The sequence below is a fragment of the Suncus etruscus genome, chromosome 4 (genome assembly GCF_024139225.1).
Source record: "Suncus etruscus isolate mSunEtr1 chromosome 4, mSunEtr1.pri.cur, whole genome shotgun sequence".
NCBI lineage: Eukaryota > Metazoa > Chordata > Mammalia > Eulipotyphla > Soricidae > Suncus > Suncus etruscus.
The window spans coordinates 143785361-143812933 of NC_064851.1; the positions used below are offsets into that span (position 1 = coordinate 143785361).

The 27573-nt window shown below is 36.3% G+C and overlaps 1 protein-coding gene across 1 annotated transcript in view; it reads left to right on the top strand.

Moving 5' to 3' along the window:
- The window catches only part of UNC5D (unc-5 netrin receptor D), a 639701-nt gene that overhangs the window by 384399 nt on the left and 227729 nt on the right, over window positions 1-27573 (top strand). The window contains 1 exon segment of the mRNA XM_049771507.1: window positions 4589-4732. Coding sequence (XP_049627464.1) covers window positions 4589-4732 — 144 coding nt within the window.

Here is a 27573-nt window from a genome sequence, read left to right on the forward strand (position 1 = left end):
TTTGGTGATTTGGAAACGTGCTAGGGTTTCTCTCCATATCTTCAGATGTTAGGGTTCTCCTTAATTTACCCATATTTCTTTGCATTTATTGGTATGTCTTGGAGTTCAGTGCCTTCCAAGTTCAGCCTGCTTTTGCCCCCTGTAGCATAGGGATGGGTCCCCTCCCTGAGCGTGGTTCTAGAGGGGTCTGTTGGGTGGGCTCGCCAAGATTTGGCTTCTCCTATGTCCTCTAGTAGGGTCTGGTCTGTTTTTTCCTTTTGTTGGCAGCTAGTGCAGTTCTGCTCCTGGCCACAATTGGAGGGTGCTGTTGAGCTTAGCTCCCTGTCCTCCCTCCTTTCCCTGTGAGTCAGCGGAGCTTCACCACCTCCGAGCCTCAGCTGAGGAAATTGTTGCAGTCAAACTCACCTGGCATTCTGTCTTTGCCCCTGGGGGTCCCAGGTCCACTCCGGGACTCAGTGGGGAGGCTGCTCTAGTATACCCCAAGGTCCAGAGAGTAGACCAAAGTTTACCTGGTCTATAAGCTCTAGCCCTTCCCAGCGGCACAGAGTAGGTCAGGCACAGGGTTCTCTGGGTGCCCACATGGGAAGGTCGCCGGTGCCTGCAATCAGGTCAGGGGTCCCTGAATTCAGGTGCAGGGCTGCTGCAGAACAAGGGGGTCCGGCACCCATGTGGGGAGGTGGCCGAGTGGCAGGCACACTCACCCTGCCTGCAGCCGGGTTGGGGGTCCCTGGCCTGTTCCAGGATTTTTAACTTTTTAACTTGCTACTAGGATCTTAGATTAAGACTAGAGTTCTTAGATTAGATTATGTATTTGAAATAAAATTATTTGCTATGCATTTCCTTCGTTTACTTTTTCTTCCTGTCTTCTACATTTCTCTTCTTTGAACTGTGAAGCACAGACCATCATTAGCCTGAAAATTCTTTAACTTTTAGTCTCCCAACAGGATTAGACCTGCTAAGAATAACTAGTGTTTTCCATTTTATAAATAAGGGGATTATAGCAATAACCACTGTCAGCATTTTTCTCATTTAAACAAATAAAGCTGACAAATGATGAAGTCCTATGCACTCTGTTGTGTTTAGTACACGCAGAGCAATTACTCATCTGCTGCCAACATTTGTCTATCTACAAGTAAACCATAGAACAGCGTAGAGAGCTAATTAGCATATCCATCCCATAGCCATATTTTTACCTTCTGTAAGAATTTACTTCATAAAAAAAGCTGATGGTTATAATTTGCAGTATAATTTAAAGGGTTGGGTTCTACTTGCTTATTAGTTACATAGGTTATCAGGTAGAATGTCAATTTTATCTATGAGGCGCCATCTTCTATTTGCCTGGAAGTTTTGCTCTCCTGTTCACTTCTATGGAAGTGTTAGTTCTCCTTTCTTTAAATGTAGAAGTTGGTAGTGATCTATATAACATTGTTGAATGAATGTAGAGAAGTGAGTTTGGAGGGTTTTTTTTTTAAATAGAGCTGTTTTTATTGGATAATTTTATATGTGTATGTGCTACATATTTTGTTTTTGTCTATTCGTGACTATATTTTCTCTTTATGCTTGTGTTTTGCACTTAACTGTTGGGCTTAATCATCTCACAGATCCTAGAGGAGAACTACCTTAGTCAGACCTAACTAATGATTACATATAACATACCCTTGCCTATGTCATGGCTTATATATAAGCTTCATTTATAGATCTCATATACTTTGGGGCACTTTTCTTCAAGACCTGGTACCAGGTAAATAGGGGGATCAACATATTCCAGAGTTTGCTAAAATGATTGAATTGGCTCCCTGTTCCTTTCTATGGAAGCCTCAGAAAAGATTCTTGCTCATTATCATGCATCCCTACTTGCATTCTGTCTACCTTTCACTGACCCCATTGTTCCCCATGTGGTGTTTTTAGGTATTGCTTAATGTAAACAATTCATGACTCTTTTTCTTTGAGTTTTGCCACACTTCTTTCTAGTAAATCTTAGGTGGCCTTAAAGCCTTGATGCCTGAGTTGAGCAATAGCAAGTCTTGAGGTTTAGATGTAGAAGCACTCTGCTTTATACATGTGACAATACCCTGAGCTACTTTCAGATGGTGTTTGTCTTCTTTCCAACTGCAAGAAACTCCTAGTTTAGATATTCTTATAGAGAAAATGCAATAGATAATATCATTCCCCATTAGCTTGAAGGCAGTTCTGACCTTTCAAGCTTATTGAATGCTTACTTGGTAAGACTCTGATTCCCATATCTTAGGAACATTCTGTCTCAGTAGGTCTCCCTGTTTTGCCACAGGGGAGCTCTGACATATCAAATCCCTTTGCTGGGATGCTTTGATTTGCTCTCCTCTCTCTCCTTTCTTTCAAAGTAGATCATCTCCCATTTCTCTAAAATCAAAGAAAAGCTATTAGGTATTTTCCTTTCTGTATTCTGTATTCTCTTCCCTCTTAATCCTCAGTAAGGACTCTGTCTGGCTACTTTTGGTCCTTATACTATTTGTAATCTTGATTCTCAATCCTGTGACCTTGTTCTCCCTTTCTTTTCCTGCCAACTCCATCTTCTCTTTGCTCTTACCCTTCCACTTTTATTTAAGTGCAAAAACAAAACAATCCAGTGACAACAATGATTATACTTCAGCAATTTCTTAATTGACTGCTTTTAGGGACTCTTGCTCTTATGAAAAAGGCATCCTTCTACACTTAGAATGAAAATGTGGAATTATCATTTGTTATCAAAGGATTGTTATATTATGTGACATCTCCTACAAGGAGTAGAAATGTGAATTCTCAATTGTCTTCAAGATAATTTTCTATTATATGACACAACCTATAAATTGGAAAGCAGAAGACAAATTGTGCAATTGATTTGTTGCTATAAATACCTTGTTATAAATACCATATTATTGATTGGATAGAAGAGACTATTCCCTCAGTCTGACGAGTCTTTATGTCTATTATTGTTTTCTAAATCTATTTTTTTATATTTTTATTTTATCTTATTTTTTTGGTTTATGGGCCATACCCAGTGACAGTGACACTCAGGGGTTACTCCTGGCTATGTACTCAGAAAGTGCTCCTGTCTTGGGGGACCATATGGGATGCCATGGATCAAACCCCGGTCTATTCTGTATCAGCTGCATGCAAGGCAAATGCCCTACCTCTATGCTATCATCCTTGCCTCAAGGTCTCTAATTCTTCTCTCTCTTACTGTTCTTTAAATCCTACAAAACCACCAAAAGTGTATGGCTCATTTAAATAATGCTAATTATGCTGTACCTTGAATTTCTTCTAGAGTTTCTGGGGGTAATGGGAAACATGGACATATGCTCTTGTTTTTTCTCTATTAATCTTAATTTCATAATTTGATATAGGTAACCAAAAATACAGATTCTGGATTGAATTACTGAAAGAGTCCCGTGCATGGAGCTTTGGGATCATACCTTTGATGATAATGGAATTGTAGACAAAAAATGACAACCTTTAAGTTCTCTCATCTGCAGAAAAGGGGTACAGTGTTTTACCCCATGTCTGTGTGATTAGGAATATCATGCAGAAAGAGATTTGTGGCATGTTTGATGAACTTCAAAAAGTATCTCCTGTTTTGTCCAATACTGTCTCCTCTAGAGCAGTAGTTGTTGGGTGGAAAGCTGGTCATAATGGCTGCTGCTTTGCTCATGTTGAACAGAAATGATTAGTGAAGCATGTGTGTCTTCTTTTTGCAGCAGTTTGGACAAGTTGGCTGTTGATCCCAAGGGAAGGAAGGCAGAGTCCTGGTTTGGAAAAAAAAACAAAAAACTTATGTTTCCCAGAGAGAAAGCACCAAGTAAATTTTCTATTAGGACAACATTAATAATACTATATTATGATATTATTTTATAGAACATTAGAAGGGCAAGGTCTTAGAATCTCTGTGTTTCATAGATATAACCCTGGCAAGCACCTCTGCTCTTAAAATAGGTTTTCACAGTCTCCTGAATTTTAACAGGAGTCTCTTGAAGTTTCCATCTCAGGATCTTGGGACATGCTTACTTCAAGGTGTCTGCATCATTATTTGTTTAGTGGAGCCTTTGAAACTGAGACATTTGCCCTTCCTGGACTCTTAGTCTAGCAAGAGTACAAACGTACCATGGTACATGTTTGCTGTACTTTCTCCTTTATAAGCCATGTGACAGGCAGGGCTCTTTCCCTCAGCTGGACAGTGGGAGGGTCATTTAGAACTACTTGCAACAGGGTCTCTGAAATTATTGTGCTCAAGCTTCTTTTAACTTCAGGACCTTGGGAATTAATTTGGTCTTACATTCCTCGAAGCTGGTTTTACACCAGGAGAGACAAAGAAAAAGCATTCTGTCAAGGTACTGTGAGAACTATTATATTGTATTGGAGCTGCATCAGTTGGTAATACTTCACACTCATTCTTTCCAGCCTACTCAGCTGTTGGAATTTAATTAGCAGTAATATATTATTGTCAAAGTAATTAAAACCTTGCGTTGATTAAAAACAGAATTGTTTAATTAACAAGGAGAGGTTTGGCTAGCCTTAACTTTCTGTTGGAGAAATACAAGGGCCTCAGTGGATTTGTTCTATATTCTCCCATCAGGCCTGAAAGTGCGGGAGGTGTTCATCAATGTCACCAGGCAGCAGGTGGAGGACTTCCACGGGCCAGAGGACTATTGGTGCCAGTGTGTGGCCTGGAGTCACCTGGGGACGTCCAAGAGCAGGAAGGCCTCAGTGCGCATAGCCTGTGAGTATGATCTGCATGACCTTCTTCCTGCAGAAACATGGATAGGTTTTAAATCGAGCTGAATTGAGGTTGGGGATATGCCTGATGCTTCCGCAGACTGCAGAGGACAGGCAGATACTTTCAGAACCTTCCCTACCTTCATTGGTTTTACACTTTTGAAATTGTACTGTAAGTGCTTGATAATTACCTCTGAAGTACAACAGCAAGTCAGTTTGGCTTAGGAATCTTGCCTAGTTTGTCAGAGTGCAGGTGTCTCAGCAATGCCAGGAAAAAACATTCCTGGGAGAATGCCACACAAATGCATTCTTTCTGCTGCTGCTCATTGGCAATGAGAAAAGTAAAGAGATACTAATGGGAAAAGTTGAGCAATGACTGTTGCTTTCTAGGAAATTTGCAAAGTTAAGACATTAAGATATTGAGGGATTTAAATCCCTCAATAAATATTAAATCTCTTTTCCCTGAATCTTAGAACATGGAAATTGGTTTTAAAATTGTGAAGGAAGGAAGGGAGAGAGGGAGGGAGGGAGAGAGGGAGGGAAGGAAGTTAAAGTAAGGGAGGGTTTTTTTAATTAGTCTGAGATTTCTTTATTTTAGCACCAGTGTTTTAATATTTACACTCATATGGTTTTCATAAAACCTCCTTTGTGAGTGCAGGATCATAAAAGCACCTTCAGAAGAAAAAAAGGGATCCCTAGTGATAGAGGGCAGAGATGGTTATTGTTGTTTTATTCAAATGCTGCCTTCTGAAAGTGCTATAAAAAATACAGGGCTTGAGGGATATATTTGAGGACTCAAAGAATGCTTCACAGCATATGTCAACAGTTTAGGGATTAGGAATAGGAGTGAATTGCTATTGGCAGAGATATTTATGTTTCTTGGGAAATGAAATCTTCACCTTAAAATATGCATTTCACCTTCATTATATTGGCCATTTGGGAGGCCCCATTCATGGGTGTTGACTTGGCCTTAATAGGCCAAGGACAAGATGGCATTTTGTGAGCTGTGTGGTTAAAGACAGAGCCATGGGAAACATTTTCCCTACAATTATTTAACTCATTGTAACCAGCAAAAGCTTTGACTTTAAAGTAGCAGGTCAGCAGGGGAGGGAATATGTTTATTTTCCTTTTGCTTAATATGCCCAGCTCTATGCTCTTTGACTTGGCTGAGCCATGCTGGTTGGGAACTGTGACCTGAGTAAGATTGAAGCAATTATTCTCTAAGCTCTGTCTGAAGAAGGAAGAGATCAAACTGCATGGAGATTTCCACGTGGTTCTAACATTGCTTCCTTTTCATGGGCCCCTTTAATTCTTTCTTTAGTTCTATAAGGAATCTAGTACTTCCAGAATTCTTAGTCTTCGAAACTAATTGAATTGAGTGAAAATTGTAGCATTTTACTAAATTTCCTGCATACTATAGATTAGGAGTACTTTAAAAATCTATTGTACTTTAGCTACTTTGGCCCTTGGTTTTCTCACTATTCCAGATAGGAAAAATCAAAGAATATTAAAAAAAATGTAAATAATTTTCTATCACTTTTCCAAGAGTCATGAAGTATTAAAGACTTTTGTTTAACTTTTACAAATTCCCTTAAATTTTTTTTATTTGGTACATCCATGTGAATAAAATCAAGATGTATTTTAAGTGAAAAACTCAATTCTTAATATTACTAAAACCTATAGTATGCATTTAATGTAATATATCATAATATTTACAACATACTTAATTTTGTCTCATGTAGTAACTGACAGATTCCTTAATTTATATAAAATTATTTATGTAAGTCAAGACATGACTTGTCATTAGATATTGTATTTGGCTTGGGGACTAGCACACATTAAGATGTAAATTGAAATTTAACTATGTTTAATAGCATCAAAGTGTAGGATAAAACTGCCTTTAGGTCCCTGTTTGTAATTTTTTTTGATTTGCCTATGGAGGAAAAAACATACTTCTTTTACTATAACTTTTATGTCTCTGTGAAATAAGAGATTTCTGAATGCTATTTGCAATCGTTTCCCAGCAAATAATACATTACACATGAGGATAGTCTTTACTCTCAACAAATGAAAAAGCAAATTTGGTATAAATTGGGAATAATTGTCACTATGTTTCTTCTTTTTCAGATTGCTTCTTGGAGTACTAAAATCATCTTAATGTGCTAAATAAGGATTTTGATAGATGAATGTAGTTTATGAATCTGATGACAATTGTCTTGAGGGGACTTTACAAAATTAATACTTTCATACTATTTATTAAATTATTGTAATTCAGCATCAGAGCTGCTTGTGCTTCTGACAATGAACCAATGATCCTTAAGATTTTAACCATTTCAAAACTGCAGCAGGCAAAGCCTTTCTAGCAACTGTGCCATTTGGCTGAGGAGATCAATGACTGGCAGGTCCTTCCATGAGCCCATGTCCACTTAACTCTGCAGAAACATGAGAACATTCTCTGTGGTAATACCACTTGCTTTCTAAATATATAGGAAATTTAAATATATCAGCATATCTATTTTACTTATGTATGTAACTCATACTCTCATCCAAATGAACCCACTTAGAGAGAGTATCAGTTAATAATGCACGTTTTTTTTTTCTACTTCTGACCTATTGAACCAAATTTGGAGAGGATGGGCTGGAAAGTTGTATATGTAGTTACCCAGGTGATTCTATTGTTGTTGTTCAGGAAGAGTGCTTATCATAATTTAGCATGAAAACAAATCAAGTGGGGTTCTGTTTTAAAGAATTTTAGATGATTCAATTAAAATTATTCAAATTGATGATCTGAGATTCATATTTCTATAAGTTTTTGGATATATTGATGCTGCCAGGTACATTGAGTAGCAGGGTCTCAGAAAACCTTTGAGAAAATTTTACCTTAATCCATTCTTCCTGCTTCATTAGTAAAAATTATATTCAGAAAATATAGGTGATTCTCTGAACAGAGGTCATCTGCATACTAAGAGACAGGAAACATGATTCTAGATACTTCCCCTTGCCAATAAATGTTCTTGCTGCTAAGCTAAAACTAAATTAATTCCTTTCTGTTAGTGAGAGTTTCAGAAACATCATAGAAAAATGTTCATGTGCATTTGAGTGTTTCCTTGAGGAAAACAGTAATTGCTTTTCTATTATCTGAGCAAATTGCATCCTCCCTCGTGGTCAAGTTACTGCATACATATACATGCATACATAATGTATTTACTTAACTATATATGCAGATATATGTATACATAGATAGATGATTTAGAAACAAATAATACATATGAAATATGACAAGTGTAATTGGTAATTGTATACTTAGTATATATACTGGGTACTTATGTTGACATCAAAACAATTTGAGCTTTGTGTTAGGGAATTATGTCCCCATCACAATGAACTATTTACTTTTATCAATAATTTCATACTGTATTGAAAAGATGCTGACTGCTCATCCAACTGCCTGTAAACATAAATGATAAGGTCCCCATTTCAGGTTAATTTATAAAGAAAAATAAATAAATAATGAACCCACACATACACACCCTGCCCCAAACTGGCAGAAGCCCTTTCTTGAAGCTAATCCACAGGCCTCTCATTTGTGTGATGCCATCATGCTGGAGGGAGCGGCCACTGTAACATCTGTTACTTCTGCTGCTGGATGGTTCTCAATTCTAGGAATATTCAATTATTCGTAGTTGTTTATTTTCATGGGGAAACATTTGGCTGCTGAGCCATTGCTTTTCTTTCCCATTTTCCTCCTTCATCTGTGTACAAAATGGCTTACCTCAATCATTAACCCTTGCTTAGGCAAATCCTCTTTGCCACATAGGTCTTTTATACTTTGGGAGTTAAGGGAGGGGAATATGGGTAAAGCAGGCCAGTTACTGTCATATAGCAACTTGGCCACTTGGAAGAAAACACAGTAGGAAATCACCATTTTTTTTTTGCTTAAAGTGATCTATAAAATATAATTCATCCTGAGTATAAATTAAGTGCACTACTCATTTGAGACACTCATAAAATGTCTAGGCAGTTGTGCCAAATGTGAATGAAAAAATTCATTTATGAGCTAAAGCAATAGTATGGTGACTAGGGTGCTTGTTTTGCACCTGGTCAATCTTGTACTCCATTTAGTCCCTTGAGCACCACCAGGACTGTTCTCTGAACAAGAGCCAGTAGTAAACTCTGAGCACCACTAGTGTGACTCAACAACAGCAACAACAACAAATACAACATCTCACTTCAAAGCTAGGATACCCCATACATAGGTTTGTAGGTCTATCATAAGGACAATATATTTTATGTATTGACAGTACAATATATTTATTTTTTTGCTAAGTAGAGAAGAGAAATAGACCTGGTTAAATTAATAATGAATTTTAGGTTCATGGCATGGATTAATAATCTCATCTCTTAAAATAATTGGTTAAGATTATTTAAAATAATCTCACCTGTTAACAATCAGTTTCTAACTGCCAAATAAATATAAAAATGAATAAGTATGGGCACATCTGCCTGGTATTTAAATGCAACCATAATGTGAACTTCTAGCTAGAACTCATACAAGCCTGCTGAGCTCTAATTAAGCAGCACAGCTCAACTTCTGGACATGGGCATAACTTCTTCCCTCCTTCTGTGTTTACTTTCTTCCTTTTCCATGGATAATTTGCTCAGCTCCATCTCACATTCCTACTTCATCCTGTTTTATCCCACCCAGTGCCATCTGCATGCTTTCTCCTTTTTTGTCTGTTTGTTTTTAACACTGCTTGACCTCAGATGCATCTCATAGCAAGTTGGCTATTAGAGAAGATATCTTCTATCTTTTTCTTATTCAAATTTTAACGAATACCCACCTCTGAGCTTAGTAATACTTTTTACTACCTCATTCATGAAACAGAGATTATTTTGTGGGTTTTTTTTTGGGGGGGTGTTGGTTTTGGTTTCTGGGTCACATCCAGAATTACTCAGGTGTTACTCCTGGCTCTATGCTCAGAAATCACCCCGGCAGGCTTGAGGGACCATATGGGATGCCAGGATTCATACCGCTGTCCTCCTGCATGCAAGGCAAATGCCCTACTTCACGCTATTTCTCTGGTCCCACATATTGTTTTTTATCCAGATCTTAGACATTTTAATGTTATTGTGAAGTTAATTACCTTATCTAATATCTTCTGTTTTAGATTCGACTATGTTATCCTCATAGGTTTGCCTTGTGAGCCTAGAACCAAACCTTCAATATCACCTTTTAACTATAAATACCTGACTTGAAAAGAAATCAACCAATAATTGCAATGCTATGAAGACTACATAAAAGAGCATTTTCTAACTTACTATACCGCAGGGCTAATGAGGATCTTTTATAAGCACCACCTTTATCTCCCTGACATGGGTTATATTGTACAGCAATTGAAGAGGAAAGCAATAGCATTGGGAGGAGTAAATAATTTTAATAATACTCTATGATATACAGTGAGCAGAACTGAAGGAACTGAGACTGTCAGCTCTAACTCCTCTTCCTCTCTTTCAAGAACATGGAATCTATTCACAGGCCATACAGAAGACGTAGAAACCAGCAATCATCATTTGGTAGATATTGCTCAAAAGTTTGAAGCCCTTTCTTGCCTCCACATGGAAAAATGTGGCCAAAATCTAGAGAAGGTATTCTTCCAGATTGTCCTTTCCATAATACTAAACTTAAAGTAAATTAATATTACTAAAAGACATTGTAGTCCAGTCTTTCAGTAGAATCTAGATTTTCATTAGGACATCCAGGAAGTAGGCATTGAAAAGAAGTCTACATTGCACCAGCTGGGAGGAGGTGAAGGACATTCACCAAAATATGTACTTCTAACCATCTGAGGAGAGGTACTGGTTTCCTTTGGTCCAGAGGTAATATTGTCTAGCCAGTACTCATGGGTGCCCAGTTCATATCTGCTAAGAATATGGTACATTTCTACCTAAAATCAAACACATAATTGATGGATCTAGCAAAAATGAAAACATGGCCCTTCTTGTTCAAAATTTAAGGGTTCCAAACTATCAAATATAGAGTATTAAATCAAGCATGAGCCCCAAGCCATCTCCACTGGTTTGACAAGGATGAAGACAGCCTACAGTGACAGTAATGATGGTGGTTCTATAAATGATTTCACATAGGTAATGGCTATATTAAAAGGGAATAATTGACCAAGAAGCCCTAGGGACACATTCCAACTGACTAATAAGGAGTCACTGATCTGATTTGTTCAACAGCCACAGGTAACATTGTAGGAAGTAAGTTTAAGATGCTACATTTGGCCTCAAGCTGACAATTAGAAATGCCCAGTGATGGAACAAAGAAGAAAGGCATATCTCACATCCAGAAACATTATCATAAACCACAGTGCCTAAAAGGTATTGAAATAGAAGACAGGGGAGGGTAAAGGAGTGGAGATGAGGAAGGGGAAGGAAGAGGAGAGAAGAGGAAGAGAAAGAGAAGCAATGGAGAGAAACTGGGGACATTGGTAGTTGGAAATGTTCACTGTTGATGGAAGGGTATTAGAGCATTATATGAACACAAATACATCATGAACAACTTTATCACAGTATCTCATAGTAATTGAATGAGTTTTTTTTTTCTTTTTTTGGTTTTTGGGTCACAACCAGCATCACTCAGGGGTTACTACTGGCTCTATGCTCAGAAATCAACTCTGGCAGGCACAGGGGACCATACCGGGATTTGAACCACGGATCTTCTGCATGCAAGGCAAATGTCTTACCTCCATGCTATCTCTCCGGCCCCATAAAATTTTTTTTCTTTCTTTTTTTTAAATTTTTTTCTTTATTTGAATATCTTGATTACATAAATTATTGTGATAAGGTTTCAGTCATATAAAGAACACCCTCTTCACCAGTGCAACATTCCCGCCACCAATGTCCCAAATCTCCCTCCATACAAATTTAAAAAAATTTGTATCTTGTCATCACACAAGATACCATACCACTACCAACTCAATTATGTAAACCATTGTGGTATAATTTTTTGTTGCTGCCTTGCTGTGTGTCTCTACAATCTACATATGAGAGAAATAGTACATTAGTTCTTACCTCCAAAAGATTTCTGAAATTGGTCCATGTCTCTCCTTCTGGTAAGTAAGTGAGATATGTAAAAATAAGAGTTTCTTAAACATTGTATTTTATTTTGAAGTAATTTCAATCTTGTATAAATAAATCAAAATACACTATAGAAAATTCTCTGAAAATCTTTACCGAAAATCTTTAAATGTTGACATTTTACCACATTTGTTTTGTCATTATCTCTCCTGAGTGTCTATTTATTTATATGATCATTTGTAAACTGACAACTGCAGTTTTGTTTTTGACATGTGTAATATGATGTTATGTTATAAATTTAATTCCTTATTTTTCATAGCCAATACACTGTTTCTAAAACGTATAGGAATATATAATGATACAGTATAACTATTGAAAATCACACCAAAATACTATTATTTATATAGAAATTTTATGTATAGCTTACCATTTATTATATTCTTTATAATAATAACAGTAGTCTAAATTATGAAATATATTTTATTGTAAAGTTACTTCAAAATTTATATAACTTCTCATTCTTTGTCATTCATGACCTTGAGGTTTTGAAATGTGAAAAAGAAGTATTTCTAGAGTTATCTTCAATGTGAATATAGAAAACAGTAATTATTACCCTCACAGTGGAAAATTCTACCATGTTCTATTTTTAATCAAGTGACTAGAGTTGACTAGTAATGGTAGAGATCAACAGTATATATCTTCTGATGTGATGAACTGAGGAGACTGTATCGTTTCAGTGCTGCTCCTTCTAAAAATACCTAATCTATATATAACCATGGGACAAACTAAATTGAGGAGCATTTTACATATTAGGTCATTTTTGACTATATATGTCTCTGAAAATGTCAGCCACGTGTGAAACACTGCTGGGGTGTTCTGGGATGTGTAAGTGCCATGGGTAGATGTGATACATCTTTCTAAAGCAACAATTATGTTGCTCTTTAGGTTACTAAAAATAAACATGAAGCAGTAAGGAACCAAGTGCACATTATTTTTGAACTGTGAAGTTGCAATTTGAAACTCCAAGGCCATTTTGTGCATGCCAATTGTTTTTTGGTGTGGGGCAGGCTTCATCCATTAATGCCTTGAGGATATAAATTTTTCTTTGTAAAAGAGGAGCACCTCAGAGAAAGGGTGAGCAACACCACGCTGTAAGGTTGTTATTTTATTAACATGGTATATTGATTCTTATGGAATTGATTGATATTATGCTTCTTTGCTTAAAAATTGTTTCAAACTGAAATATGGAAAGGACTAGGAATAACTATACTTTGTAACAGTCTCTAATATTAATGCTTAAAAACTACATATAACATTTCTTTATGCTATTTATTGCTGGCCATTATTTAGCCATATTTACAGAAATATGGCTACTGCCTTTGTAAGGAAATCATAGCTACCGTAATTCAGTTTGCCATTCATGTAATATTGCTCTTCATCTTCATTTCTTTACTCATTGCTTACCATTTGAATTTACTTGGATATAAATTAGACCTTTGCAATATAATATTCATCAAAGAATGTTCCTGATGCTCCAGTTATTCACATTACACAAAACTTATATAGCTCTAATGCCATATGTCACCAGTGTACCCAGCTCTCTTCCCCATGGATCCTAAGACTTCTCCCTTTCAATGCCTACCACTACCAACTCAATTATGTGAACCATTGTGATATTATTTTTTGTTGCTACCATGCTATGTGTCTCTACATTTTACATATGAAAGAGATAGTACATTCTTAGCTCCAAAAGATTTCTGAAATTGGTCCATGTCTTTTTTTTAATAAAAACAAACAAAAAACAAAACAACAAAAAAACAGTTGTTAACCTCCAATCTTCACTGCTGATACCTTTGTCTTCTTAAAATAATTTTCCATTTATGAGGCAGAATGTTTTATCAATGTAATATGACCTAAAAGATTGTTTACAAGTATTTTGCACTAAAACACCACAACAGTCAGAAATATAACTCCCAAACCAGTATCTTCTCTAATCTAGACATTTCTATTTTTATTTATTTTTACTGTTATTTTAGTTTGGATAACATGATTGCAGCATTAACACTATGATCTTCACATACTGCACTACGTTTTCCCCCAATATCATCCAACACTGTCTCTGTTTTACTTCAAGTCTACCTTTTTAATTTCTACCAGTCCTTTTCTCTATTGCTTGATATTAGTTTTATTAACCAAAGCTGAAAGTTTGTCATATGTAGATATTATTCTATTTTGTTAATTAATTTGCATTACATTGGCTTTATCTTCCACTTGAAGAGTGAACTCACTTGCTAACATAAGTCAGGCCATGCTGTTTCCTTGGCTGCACTTTTCCCAACTCATTTTCCAGATTTGTTGATATTTGTCACACTAGTATTAACCAGCTCTCTCTATACTTTGAGCACCTATACACTGAGGTGCTTCCCTACACTGTTTTAGCCACAGAGACTTATTTTCCTTTCCGTTATTCTTTTTTCCCAATTAAGCATCTTTATCATTCTGTCTTCCAGGAATGCATTCCCCAGATCTCTTCTGATATTTCTCTCTTGCCACCTTGTCTCATCTTCAAAATTTGTTCAGTCTTTTTAAAATATGGGTGTTGCTCCTTTGAAGTTGAACAACTTCTGACTGAAGTGATCTCTTAGAAACTTCCTGTTCTGCCAGGATTGATAGGTCAAGCAAAATACCATTTTCTTTCCTTCCCCTCAGTTGTTGTATGGTGCACACAAGCTGCTGGGAGTTCTAGAGGTTTGGTGATACTTTGCAGTATCACTTGCTCAGAACACTGAACACAGCTTGTCCAAATCGACCATCCAAGCCCCAGAGAGACTTGTGGTAGGAGAAGAATGAAAAGCCTTATAATGCACGTGAAAAGTATATGTTTCTTCCTACTGTTAGGCTAGTGTTTTCCCTTTATTTTTTTCTTTTCCTTAATGTTTGTATAATACAGATACTCCTCACTTAACGACCTACCTGTTTAGCGAATGCTCGCATTTATGACCATCTCTTCACCGTTATTTTATTTTATTTTATTTTAAATATCCTTTTTCCATTTTGTACACTCTACAGTACTGTGGTTTTTGGTGCTTTAATGTACCTACTTTACTAACTTTATGTTCTGTAATACATTTCAGTACTGTGTGTAAATTATACAACTTATGCAAATTAAAACAAGTAGAAGTTTTCAGTTTGATCTTTCTCGTTATTTTACTTATTCAGAATACCTTATTGTCAAGTACTATGCATATACTCTACTACTGTATACAGTACATGCAGTTCCTCACTTAACAACCAATTCGATTAATGACTAAGTCTTTGAAATGGAACTTGGTCATTAAGCGAGGAGTATCTGTACTAGAACTGGATATAACAAGATAGTGAATATTGAAAGGTTAAGGTTATTTTAAGGTCATTTTATTTTAAACTCATTGCTAGTTTATATCTCTGTAATTCCTTATGGAGGCTTACAGTGTTAGTCAGGAGTTCATATGTCTATTATTTCTGATCCATGGTATCATCAACTATGATGATGGGGTTTGTTTTGCATCTGTTATTCCTCTGTATTCTAGGTTGCAGTGGAGTTCAATTTGCCTTCAAGCAGCAGCTTGAAGGGACTAGCTAATCCTAAAAAATTAAACGGAACTAAAGGGACTGGAGCAATAGCACAGCAGCAGGGTGTTTGCCTTGCATGCGGCTGACCCAAAATGGACCTGGGTTCCAACCCTGGCATCCCATATGGTCCCCTGAGCCTGCCAGGAGTGATTTCTAAGTACAAAGCCAAGAGTAACCCCTGAACGCTGCCACCAGTGTGGTCCAAACACTAACTAACTAAACAAACAAACTGAATTAAGCAGTCTTGTCTGCTTAGTAGTTCCTAGGAATGCATTTTTATTTTTCTTCACGAAAAGCACTTGGTTTAATGGTTACTTCTACATTCACTTAAGGTTTAAAATTTTCTTAAATATAGCAACAATGATAATAGTCTCAAACATAGACTATGGAATTTAGGAGTATTTTATCTTCTAGGTTTTCCAGTGGAAAATTTTGTAAAAATCCAATGTTAGCTTTATTTTAATTATATGCAGTTCTTTAAAAACAAGAAAGCAGGGGCCGGTGAGGTGGCGCTAGATGTAAGGTATCTGCCTTGCAACGCTAGCCAAGGAAGGACCATGGTTTGATCCCCTGCATCCCAGATGGTCCCCCCAAGCCAGGGGCAATTTCTGAGCGCTTAGCCAGGAGTAACCCCTGAGCATCAAACGGGTGTGGCCCCAGAAAACAAAAAAAAAAAAAAACAAGAAAGCAAAACATCTATCAATTTTTACCTGAAGAATTTTTCTTTTTTTGTTTTTTTTTTGGGGGGGGGCACACCCGGCGGTGCTCAGGGGTTACTCCTGGCTCCTGGAAGGCACGGGGGACCATATGGAACACCGGGATTCGAACCAACCACCTTTGGTCCTGGATGGGCTGCTTGCAAGCAAACAACGCTGTGCTATCTCTCCGGGCCCCTGAAGACTTTTTCTTTTTGATAATTCTTGGTATCAACCATTTAAGTTATCCTCAACATATTGGCATAACCGGTTTGTTGGAATCCATGCATAGAAAATGACTTTTATGGGAGTAGGAGAAACATCAAGCCTCAGAAATCCTTTCATGAGTATGGAAACCTTACCTGGAGTCCCAGCGATAGTTTCTTCATGAGGGAAGTGATGTTTTGCTGCCTGGTCTTTCTGCTACATTTCACACAAGCCCATGATTCATGTTCACTTGAATAAAGATATTTAGCTATTTTGAGAAGACTCAGTAGAAAATGTTTTCTCAAGAAGGATTAATGTTGTTTTGTATATACTGGTGCTCTTCTCCTTTTCTCACTCCGACCTATTCTTAAATAAGTGTATGTAATTAGCAGTGTTACCTGAGAGGGTATGGCACAAAATAAAATATGCAATAGTATCCCTAGGTACCAGAAACCTAGAATAAATGCAGATGTCAATAAACAGAGAATATTCAGACTGAAGTAATTAGACACACTTGGTTAGGTGGGACAGAATGACAGAAGAATAATCTGTGTTCAGAGCACTGGTTCTGTGATAGAACTACCCTGCAACTTGTCATTCCCTTATTTGGCCACTTTAATGTCACTTTAGCCATATTTATCTTGTGATCTTTCCTCTTTCTTTCAAGCCTGTGGTCTTGATTTCCAATCAGTCTCAACCTCAAAATTAAGATCTTTGTCTTTCTTATTTTCAATAACTCCTCAATTTTGATGGCATCTGACTGAATTTGTGTGTGTGTTCTGGGAAACAAAAGAGGCCAAATACAATGAAATGCATTGAGTTGGGAATAGCTCAATAGAGAGCAAGTTAAATTAGTGCTCAAAGCATTTTGTAAGATTGCAGCTGTTTCAACCCGTCATAATATGTCCCTGCTGCTGAATCCTGCCTTTGCAACTCCGCTGCTGCTGGACAAACTATGTTACTTGTTGTGAAAGGTATAATGGCACACAGAGTTAGTTATAAAACCATTTATTGATAACAGCAATTTGCCAGCAGAGGAACTGCAAAGCACAGGGGACCCAAAAAATCCCCAAAGTTATTCTATGAACTGAAAATTAGTCTTGAGGGGTCACTGCCTGATTAGACTTTTGGCATCTGCCAGATGCTTTGTTGTCCCAATGAATAAAGATTGCTCATTTCCTAACCCTAAATTTATATCGGGGGAACTGGGATAGACCCTTGCCATTTGACCTTGGCCAAAGATGTCCTCTTTTTCTGTGTGTCATATTTGCTCAATATGAATTTAAGCTACTGTATTTAGAAGTCTTCAGAGATTACATCCATATTCCCTAATTCCCGTCCATATAGGGAACCTACTTGAATTATACTTTGTACCAGTTGTTTCTAGTGGACATGATAGAATCAGAACTAGAAGATCCTCAGCAAAGGCGATAAAAGAAAGACAAGGGCAGTCTGGCAGTATTGATCAGTGGGTCGAAAAAATTGCAGAATTCATAGAACTAAGCAAGGCAGATGGTTTCAGCTAGGTTGGCAAGAAAAGCATTGTAATATGCCAACTACAAGGAGAATATCACTAAAGAAAGAACTAGCCTTTTTTATGCTCCCTTTGGGAACTGGATTTAGTAGCATCTCAGGCCCTAATCTGGAAGGAGTAGAAGATTCAGACAGAATCAAATGGGGCACAAAGCCTGGAATTTCAGTTTGGTGACATCCATCTGTTCTGCATTTGAACCAGTCCTTTTATAACAACACATGATCTGTATTTGGCCAAGTTACAAACTCCCTTTATCTATGACAAATGTGGTTTGTTGTTCCTTCAAAAAGATATGGGTGAGAATGATTCAGCTCTGATTTGAATACCAGTATAGATGTATACTAATGGAACATTGTGCCATCCTTCAGCATTCTTAACAAATGACTATTTAAAAAAGTGACTATGATTTGTCACTGGCTGATTTGGTTTGAATGAGTAAATTATTTTTATTTCATTGCATTAACTGCCAGAACATTGAATGAGCCGATAACTCCCTGGTGTTGCTGAGCTGCAAAGAACTATTATTCGGAATTGAATTTTTATTGATTTTCTTGTGCTACAATGACTTTTCTAACATAGTACCATGAAAGGAAAATGAGAAAAGGCCAAATAGGGCATGGAGTGAGAAAAGGGATCCTGCTGCTTCTCATGACCTAGCCCCAGATAGAGTCCTTAATGGCAGGTATTGTGACTCTGGCTGAACCTGTTGCTGATGATATGATCTGCAGGTTAGCCAACCACCTGGCTTCGTCACCTCTTACTCTTCTTTCCTTCTAGTATCTTTGTTTCTAGTCATTTGGGGGCATCCTTGGCATTCTGCTCTACTGCACAGGGCAAGAGGTGGAGAAAGAGCATCAGTAAACTGGGGAAAGCTTCATATTGGCCCCATGTTGATGCTTGTTAGCATTTATCAAACACACAGAAAGAATAAATGTTACTTTAATATCATTATAATGCATTCATTTTTAAAATTTGGCTTTTTGTTAATGTATTAAGTATTAATATTGAATGTATACTAATTTGTTATCACTCAGGTGAATCAAAATGGAAGCTCAGACTCCATTTCTTTAATATTTTTCTCAATTCTTAGAGTTTCCTTGTAGAAAACACAATTTTTACTTAATTACAAATTAAATTCTTTAATTGATATTATAATACAGAGATTTTCAACTTTTCCCATTTCAACTATCATAAATTATCTTCATTGAGAATGTTGTCAACTCACTCTACTTCTCAATAATATTTATTTTATGACTATTGCATTGTCTTCTGACAAGGAACAAAATCATTGAAACATTTTGTCCCTGGGCTTACAAAATGTTATAAGAAAGTTAAATAAAGAAGACTAACTTATAATTCACTAAAGATGAAAAGTATAGTCTTTCTTTGTAAACATTTTAAGCATAACTGGAATTGATAGATTTATCTCCCAAATTGTGGAAAATACAGAAATTGATTAAAGAAAGTATAGTACCTTCATTATATATTGCTATATTATATTTTAGCAATATTAAATATTGCTATAGCATCTGATAGCAAATCTTAAGAATCAGTCACTGTTTTAAAATCTTTAAATTTTGACAGCCAAAATAAGGGTAATCTGTTTGTCATTTATACAGCAAACCTGATTATAACCTTCAGAACCAGGAACCATCACATATGGTCTCCTGAACTTTACCCTGAGCTAGCCAGTAGTAAGATCTGAGCAATGCCAGGTACAAAAACGACATCAACAACAAAATGAATAAATAAATAGTTAATCTAATCCTATGATTGTAATTTTAGATCCTTCATACAAAAATAATTTGAATGATATTTTTACTTCTCCCAGTAGACCATGTGCACATAAAATTAGGAGATAGAAATATGTTTATATTCCACTCTCAATATATATTAGTAAGAGACAAAATTTAGTAAAATAATTGGGTTAAGTAATATACTTACAGAAAGAGATAGGTAACTAAGCAAGTAGCTTTCAGATATTTATAAAAAAAACTTTTAAAAACCATATATAATCAATATAAAATTAAGTCAGGTAAAGGCAGTTTGAAAGAGTATTTGAGGTAGAGTGTATATTGTTTTGACCTGTGTGATGTTCTGCCTCTTGATTATCTTAATTTTGAGAAACTTTCCTATAGTTAAAATAGATTCCATTGTAATGTTTGTATTATGCCCCATATTTGATATACCAAAATTTACAATACTATTAATGATAGTTTCATGCTTTTTTTTTATATCACACACATATATAGGCTTCCTCTTCCTTTTACCTGTGTCCCAAGGACTTTCTCTCATTCACCACTCTCTGACCGCCCTGTCAGGTTCTGTGGGTAAATTTTCTTATTCCAGTACCTCTGACTGATTTATTGTTCTCCTTCTTGTTTCTTTGTTATTATACATGTCTATATTCTTCTTGTCCCTCTGCATCTCATCTCTCATACATATGTGTTTTAGTTGCTTAATGGCTTTAATTCATTTTAGAGCATGTGTTATGGGTAAGTCTATAATACTTCCTATTAAGTTCAATAATTTAGACCCACTACCCATAGTCTATAGTCAATAGTGTGAATGGGAGTCAGAGAAATATCTCAATGCTCTAAGTCTGTGCTTTTTTTGCAGATGACTTGGGTTCCCTGAATCACATAGTGCCTGAGTGTCAGTAGAACCAAGCCTAACAACAGAGTGGAGAGTGCTCCCTAAAACAAAAACAAAAGTATGAATGAATGGCCACTACCAGGTGTCTCTTCTCTAACAAAAAGAAAACAATAGTAATTGAAATGAGTTCTAAGGGCTATTTACATGACTTATTGAAAACTTCAAGATAAATTAAAAGAAGATTTAAATATTGCTTCCTACCAAAGCAACTGTTTTTGTTTGTGATACCTGGGCTCCAACCTCAGTGCCTCATACAAATGAAGAATATTCTACCACTAAGCCACACTTCAGCATCTCCAGCTAAAGCAGAGGCTCCATTTTCATTTAGAAATGCTATTTAAAATAAACTTTCAGAGGAGAATAATTATTATGTATTAAAAATAAAAGAATTAGTTAATATATACTGCTTTTTTATATTACTAATTTAGTTGAAAGTAATTACAAATACTTTACCTTCTTTGCTTTTAATTGAAATAACATTAAATTATAACAAGTTTTCAATGTGAATTATTGAAAATTAGCATGTATATATACTGATAAAGATTAAGTTCTCTAAGTTTCTGCATGGTAATCTATTATATAAGTGTACCAAGAGATAATAACCATTCTTCTATGATTAATTTTTTCATTCTTAGCAATTATTCCACATTATATATTTAAAAAGATTTGAGTATTAACACCATTGAACACTGTATATAGTACTCTAATTTTCTTAGAAATCTTTGCCATTGAAATTATTGAGATATAAATTAATTTGTTTAAGTAATAGCTTTGCTGAAATATAGCCCATAATACCTTAAGTCACATGTGACTTAAGCACATGTGTTGCCTGAATACATAGTGTCAAAATGGAGGGCATTGGTGGAAACGTTGCACTGTTGAAGGAGGGTATTCTTTTTACAAACATGCTTGTCATCATGGTGCTTAAATAAAGATATTTATTTAAAAAAGTCACCTGGATCTTCCCTCTTGAAATATGGACTTTTCATGCTCTCATGTGTATGGATGCTCTCTCCATTGAAGAAGCCTGTGCTCTTATTACTCTCTTTTATCCTCTCTCTCTCCTTAAGTATCTCCAAATTAAACCCTGTTTCATTGTAATTAAAAAAAAAAAGAAAAATAATTTACCCTACTACAGTGTATAATAAAGTGTATGATATTTGGGGGATCTATTCTCAGGTATTGTCTAAGTATCAACAGAGCTCATTTTAAAAAAATTTATCTGGCCGGGAGAGATAGCACAGTGGTGTTTGCCTTGCAAGCAGCCGATCCAGGACCTAAGGTGGTTGGTTCAAATCCTGGTGTCCCATATGGTCCCCCGTGCCTGCCAGGAGCTATTTCTGAGCAGACAGCCAGGAGTAACCCCTGAGCACCGCTGGGTGTGACCCAAAAACCAAAAACAAAACAAAAAAAAATCACATCTAAATAAAAGCTATTCATACTAGTAACACACACACGTACACACACACATGCGTGCCCCCCACACACTTGCTACCATAACTCTAGACCAACATTTCTTAACCCCGATGAACCAATGTTTAAATCTCATAAATGGTATCAGTAAGGGATCATACAACTCGGGGTTAACTGAAAGATTGGAAGGCCATAAAAAGAAGATAAAAAAGAGATCACGGTCAGTAAAATGTTGAGGAACACTGGTCTAAACAGTCACTAATAAACTTTTTGTTTCTACAGATTCATGTAACATGGATATTTTATATGAATTGACTTATGTCTGAATTCTTTAATATGTTTTTAAGATCTATCAGAGTTGTAGCATGTATATGTAATTGATTCATTTTATTACCATAGATATTTGTACAGATATATCATATTCTATAATTAATTAGCATGTAAATAAACTTTTAAAGTAATTGTACTATGTATTCTAACTTGTTCTTAATAGTACACATTTTCTCTTTTAGTATTGTTTAAATAACCTAAGATCTTTTTACTCTGAAGCTAAGAATTATTCATGGTTATTTTTTTAAAAATAATTCTATTAGTCTCTCCTTTCCCTCTTGTAGTATCCAGAGTTTATGCACTTTGCTGTGGTACATTGAGGATCACACACCTACTTACTATTTTGCAGGGAGCACAACAGCAGAGCCTCAGAGGCTATGACTCTATGTTGGGGGCCAGCAAGGGATCAAATTCAGTGCTCAAGCCTGCAAGACTTTATCCCTGAGATATCCCTAGGGTCCCAGAAATTATTCTCTAAAACAATGATACAAGCACAACAAGAATAAAGAGACATTTGTGTTTTATTTTCATTGGTATTTCTTTGATCATTAATATTGGTCCTTCACTTTATCAACTACTTATGTCTTTCTATAATTTGTTTTCTCACAATTTATTGCAAATGCGAGGCCACAAGTTTGATGCCTGTGCCAGCTGGTGTACCATTATCCTGGCAACTTTGCTGAACTTGACATTGCAGGGTGGCTGGGTTCATGGCAGCCAGGATGTGAACACCACAGCTAAAATGTTGTCTAAATATTCTGGCCAGCTGTGTAAGCTGAAATAAGCACCTGTGTGATCACCATAACATCCTATGAGCAGCATAGCCAGAATATTCATGTACATTTTCATGTAAAAAGGAGTGCAAGCCCCAGACAATGCAATATCTACAAAGGAAAGGGAGGGGGTAACGTCAATTTAAAAAAAAAAAACACTCACAATTTTTATTTTTCCTAAGCAATATTTAACAAAAAATCCCCTGTGTTATTTTAGTTTAGAAAACAAAAACCTACCTTACTCCAATATTCTGAATTTTATATTTATATATTTTTATTAATATATACTATTAATATATAAAATATTAATATTATATAATATATTAGCATATATGTTTTGTTTTGTTTTACTTTTTGGGCCATACCCAGTGATGCTCAGGGGTTACTCCTGGCTATGCGCTTAGAAATCGCTCCTGTCTGGGGGACCATATGGGATGCCAGGGATCAAACCCAGGTCTATCCTGGATCAGCTGCATGCAAGGCAAATGCCATACTTCTCTCCTGCCCCCTCTTAAAATATTTTTAATAGAAGTCACTCCTAGCATGGGGCCGGAGAGATAGCATGGAGGTAAGGCGTTTGCCTTTCATGCAGAAGGTCATCAGTTCAAAACCCGGTGTCCCATATGGTCCCCCGTGCCTGCCAGGAGCAATTTCTGAGCCTGGAGCCAGGAATAACCCCTGAGCACTGCCGGGTGTGACCCAAAAACCACACAAAAAAAATTAATAAAAAATAAAAAAGAAGTCACTCCTAGCAAAACTCAGATCTGGTGTCAACATTACTTGAGCTCAGCAGTGTGTGGGAGCCATCCACACATACTCTGGTGCTTAGGGGGGAGGGGCTTGTGGTTCCAGGGATTCTATTCAGAACCATATGCATGTCAGGCATGTGCTGTGCCACTGGAGCTATTTACCTGGCCCCTGCATAGAAAATGTTTTCATTCAGTTGGAATGGTATCCATATTGTTATAAATTAAGGAAGATCTAACTAATTTTTGCCCTTAAAAGCATCAAAATGCCTTTTCCTACTTAATCTACATGTCACATTTATCATATTCTAAATTATTCCTTTTTATCTTTGAAAAATGGTCTAGTTTATAATTAATTTGTATATCTGATTTATGACAAAGCTACTCAATAATCACTGCAGCTTTTTAATAGGATCCAATAATGTATGTGACCTTTATTGAATCTTATTATGTACCCAGTTCTCTTAAAAGGATTTTACACATATTAGCATTTAATCCTCGCAAAAAACAATTGTCATGGGAATTATGAACCTGATTTTACAGACCACAGCACTGAGGCAAAGCAAAATAAAAATGTTCATCAAGTTAAAATGCCAGGAAGGGGCAAACCCAGAATTTAAGTAGCTACTCAGACTTCAGCCTCTTCTACTCTAGCCATGTGAGTGCTGCATCCTGGAGCAACACTGATCGGTTGAATAGGACTGGTTTAAACCTTGACATTGGCATCTTGCCAGCAGAGAAATGACCCAGCTCCACAACTAACCTCCAAAAGAACATGATGCTGTAGGCTGAAAACTCTGTGTCCTTCTCAAAAGGGGCAGGCAGTTTCCGCTTTCTATCTGAAGACACAGCAGCCTGAGGCCACACCCAATAGTATTCAACACTGAAACAGCCCACTTCATAGCTGAACTTCATCAAGCTGCCAAATCATTCTAACTCCATAGATCCTGGACCATGTGACCACATGCAAGACCTCTGTATACCTCCAAATTTTATAGTACTCTCAACTGGATAATAAGACAACTCATTGGAAAGTTGTGTAGCGCTGTATAGCACTGGTCAATTCCAGCACTAATTCCTGAGTGCAGAGGCAGAGTAATCTTTAAGCATTACTGGTTGTGAACCCAAAACAAAACAAAAAAGGAAATTTGTACAGAAGCTCAGTGAACCAAGCTCACTGAACGTACAGAATTTTAACAGAAGGTACAAGTAGCATTAACTAGCACAGTAAATTCTCAATGATTTTAGTAACAACATAGTGTTCATTGTGTTCATAGCAATGATCAAAATTGTCTTACTGGTCTAAATTTTGATGATTCTATTGTCTTTATTCTGTAACAAACAATAGGAAGTAAATTTGTGCCTACAATGGGCCATGCTGGGGTGATGGGTGGAATACTGGAACATTGGTCATTGGTGGAGAGAAAGATCACATTGGTGGTAGGATTTGTGTTGGAAAATTTAATGTATAACAACTTTTATGTTAACTAGATAAATCAGTGTTACAATAAATGTTTTTAGTTAAACCTAAATTAATAAAGCATGACAATTGGTGCTGCTCATGCTTATGATATAGTTGGCTTTTCTCTTTCAAGAGCTTTTTGGATAAGTACAAGATTTTTTAACTATATTATTTAAAACAGTATGGGCCAGTGAGGTAATACAGTGGGAAGGGTGTTTGACTTACCTGCAGCTGGCCTAGGTTTGATCCGCATCACCCCACATTGCTCCTTGAGCCCCACCAAGAATGATCTCTGAGTGCAGAGACTTAAATAGCATATGAGCACTGCTATGTGTAGTCCCAAAACAAACAAAATAGCATTTATACTTCAAGATTTTAATTGAATTTTATTATCGATTCATTGCAGAATTTAACACCATCACTTCCAAATACAGAAATTATTGATACGAATGTGTTTCCTAGCCACTTAAAGAGGTAGTACTCTCAGGAAGGGTATACAACTGAATAATCTCTTAATTGTATAATGTCAGAGACTATATGTTATTCATTAATATTTTGTGAATATAATATAAACTCTTATGCATTTTTACCAAAAAACAAAGAAGTTAACCAATTATACTCCCTTTAGGTTAATGTAGGGGAAATTTTTAATCATAGTCTGATATCTGATTTGTTGTTAATTATCCTTTAAAAATTCTATTGACTTTTTAAAGTTATTGAGATATAATTGACTTTAAAGTGTCTGCAATGCTTTATTTTGATACAAGTTTTTATTATTATATGGTAACAACAGTAAGGTCAGTTAACAGTTCCACACTCTCTCTCAAGTAATTATTGTTTTTGTATTGAGAAATTTTAAAATCTACCCTTTAGGTATTATTCAAGTAAATATTATGGTGCTTTAATTATTTCTGTCCTTCTGTTCTTCAGTCTTAAAAAATAATGGAAGCTTATAATTTCACCTCTATCTCAAATTGCTTAACTGGGTTGTCACAAATGATGAGGTTTGGTATATATGTTTATAACTTTTGGAGCCAAACCTGGCAATATTCAGGGCTCTGTGCTCAAGGATCACTCTTGGTGGGGCACAGGGGCCATATGGCATGACAAGGACTGGAACTCTGCCCACTCTCTGTTGTAGTCTGTCCCCAATATATAACTTTATTATTATCATTATAATTATTGTTATTATTTTATAAAGTTATTCATAATTGAGCTTCAGACATACAGTGTTTTAGTACCAGTCCTACCACCCATTGTCAACAATCAGCCATTCATGTCCCAAGATTCCCTCTCACTTGCCAACCTGTCTTCATGAAAGGCACATTATTTTTTTTATTTATTTATTTTTTTTTGGTTTTTGGGCCACACCCGGCGGTGCTCAGGGGTTACTCCTGGCTGTCTGCTCAGAAATAGCTCCTGGCAGGCACGGGGGACCATATGGGACACCGGGATTCGAACCAACCACCTTTGGTCCTGGATCGGCTGCTTGCAAGGCAAACACCGCTGTGCTATCTCTCCGGGCCCGAAAGGCACATTATTAACTTTGGTTGTTGACTTTGTATTTCATGATTACAGCATTGTTGGCTCTGCAGTTAATATATACATACATACCATTCCTCTACCATTGATGTTCCCAGCACCTAAGCCCTGTTCCTATTACCTCTTTCTTGCCTCTGCTCATTTCCCTCCTCAATTTATTTTCATCTTTATCTTCATGTTCTATAATACAAGATTATGATCAATCTAGGTACTCCCCCTTTGATAACTTGCTTATATTTCTATTATTTTTATTCTTTAAATTACAAATATGTAAAATCATCCATTATCTGTCCTCCTACTAATTCACTTAACATGATAATTGTCCATCTCCAATCCATGTCACAGTGAATTCTTGATTTCATTATTACTTGAAACTGCATAGTATTTCATTTTGTATATATACCACACATCATTATCCACTCATCTATAGATGAATAGATGGGCATAGTTCCATAGTCTGCCTATTTTAGTAAGAGCTGCAAAGAATAGCAGTGAGCACATGTTCTTTTACTTAATGTTTTTTTTGGCCCTGAGTAAGATACAAGGAAGAAGAATTGCTGAGTCATATTGCAACTCATTCTTAATTATTGGGAATTATCTGTACTATTTTACATAGGGTTTGAACAAAACAGTATTTCCACTGTCCAAGGATGAAAGTTTCTTTTTCACTACATCCTTGCCCAGCACAGATTGTTTCCAGTTTTTTGTTTTGTTTTGTTTTGTTTTGTTTTGATTTTGATACGTGCCATTCTAGTGTCTTGATTTGGATTTCCCTGATAATGTTGATCACATTTTA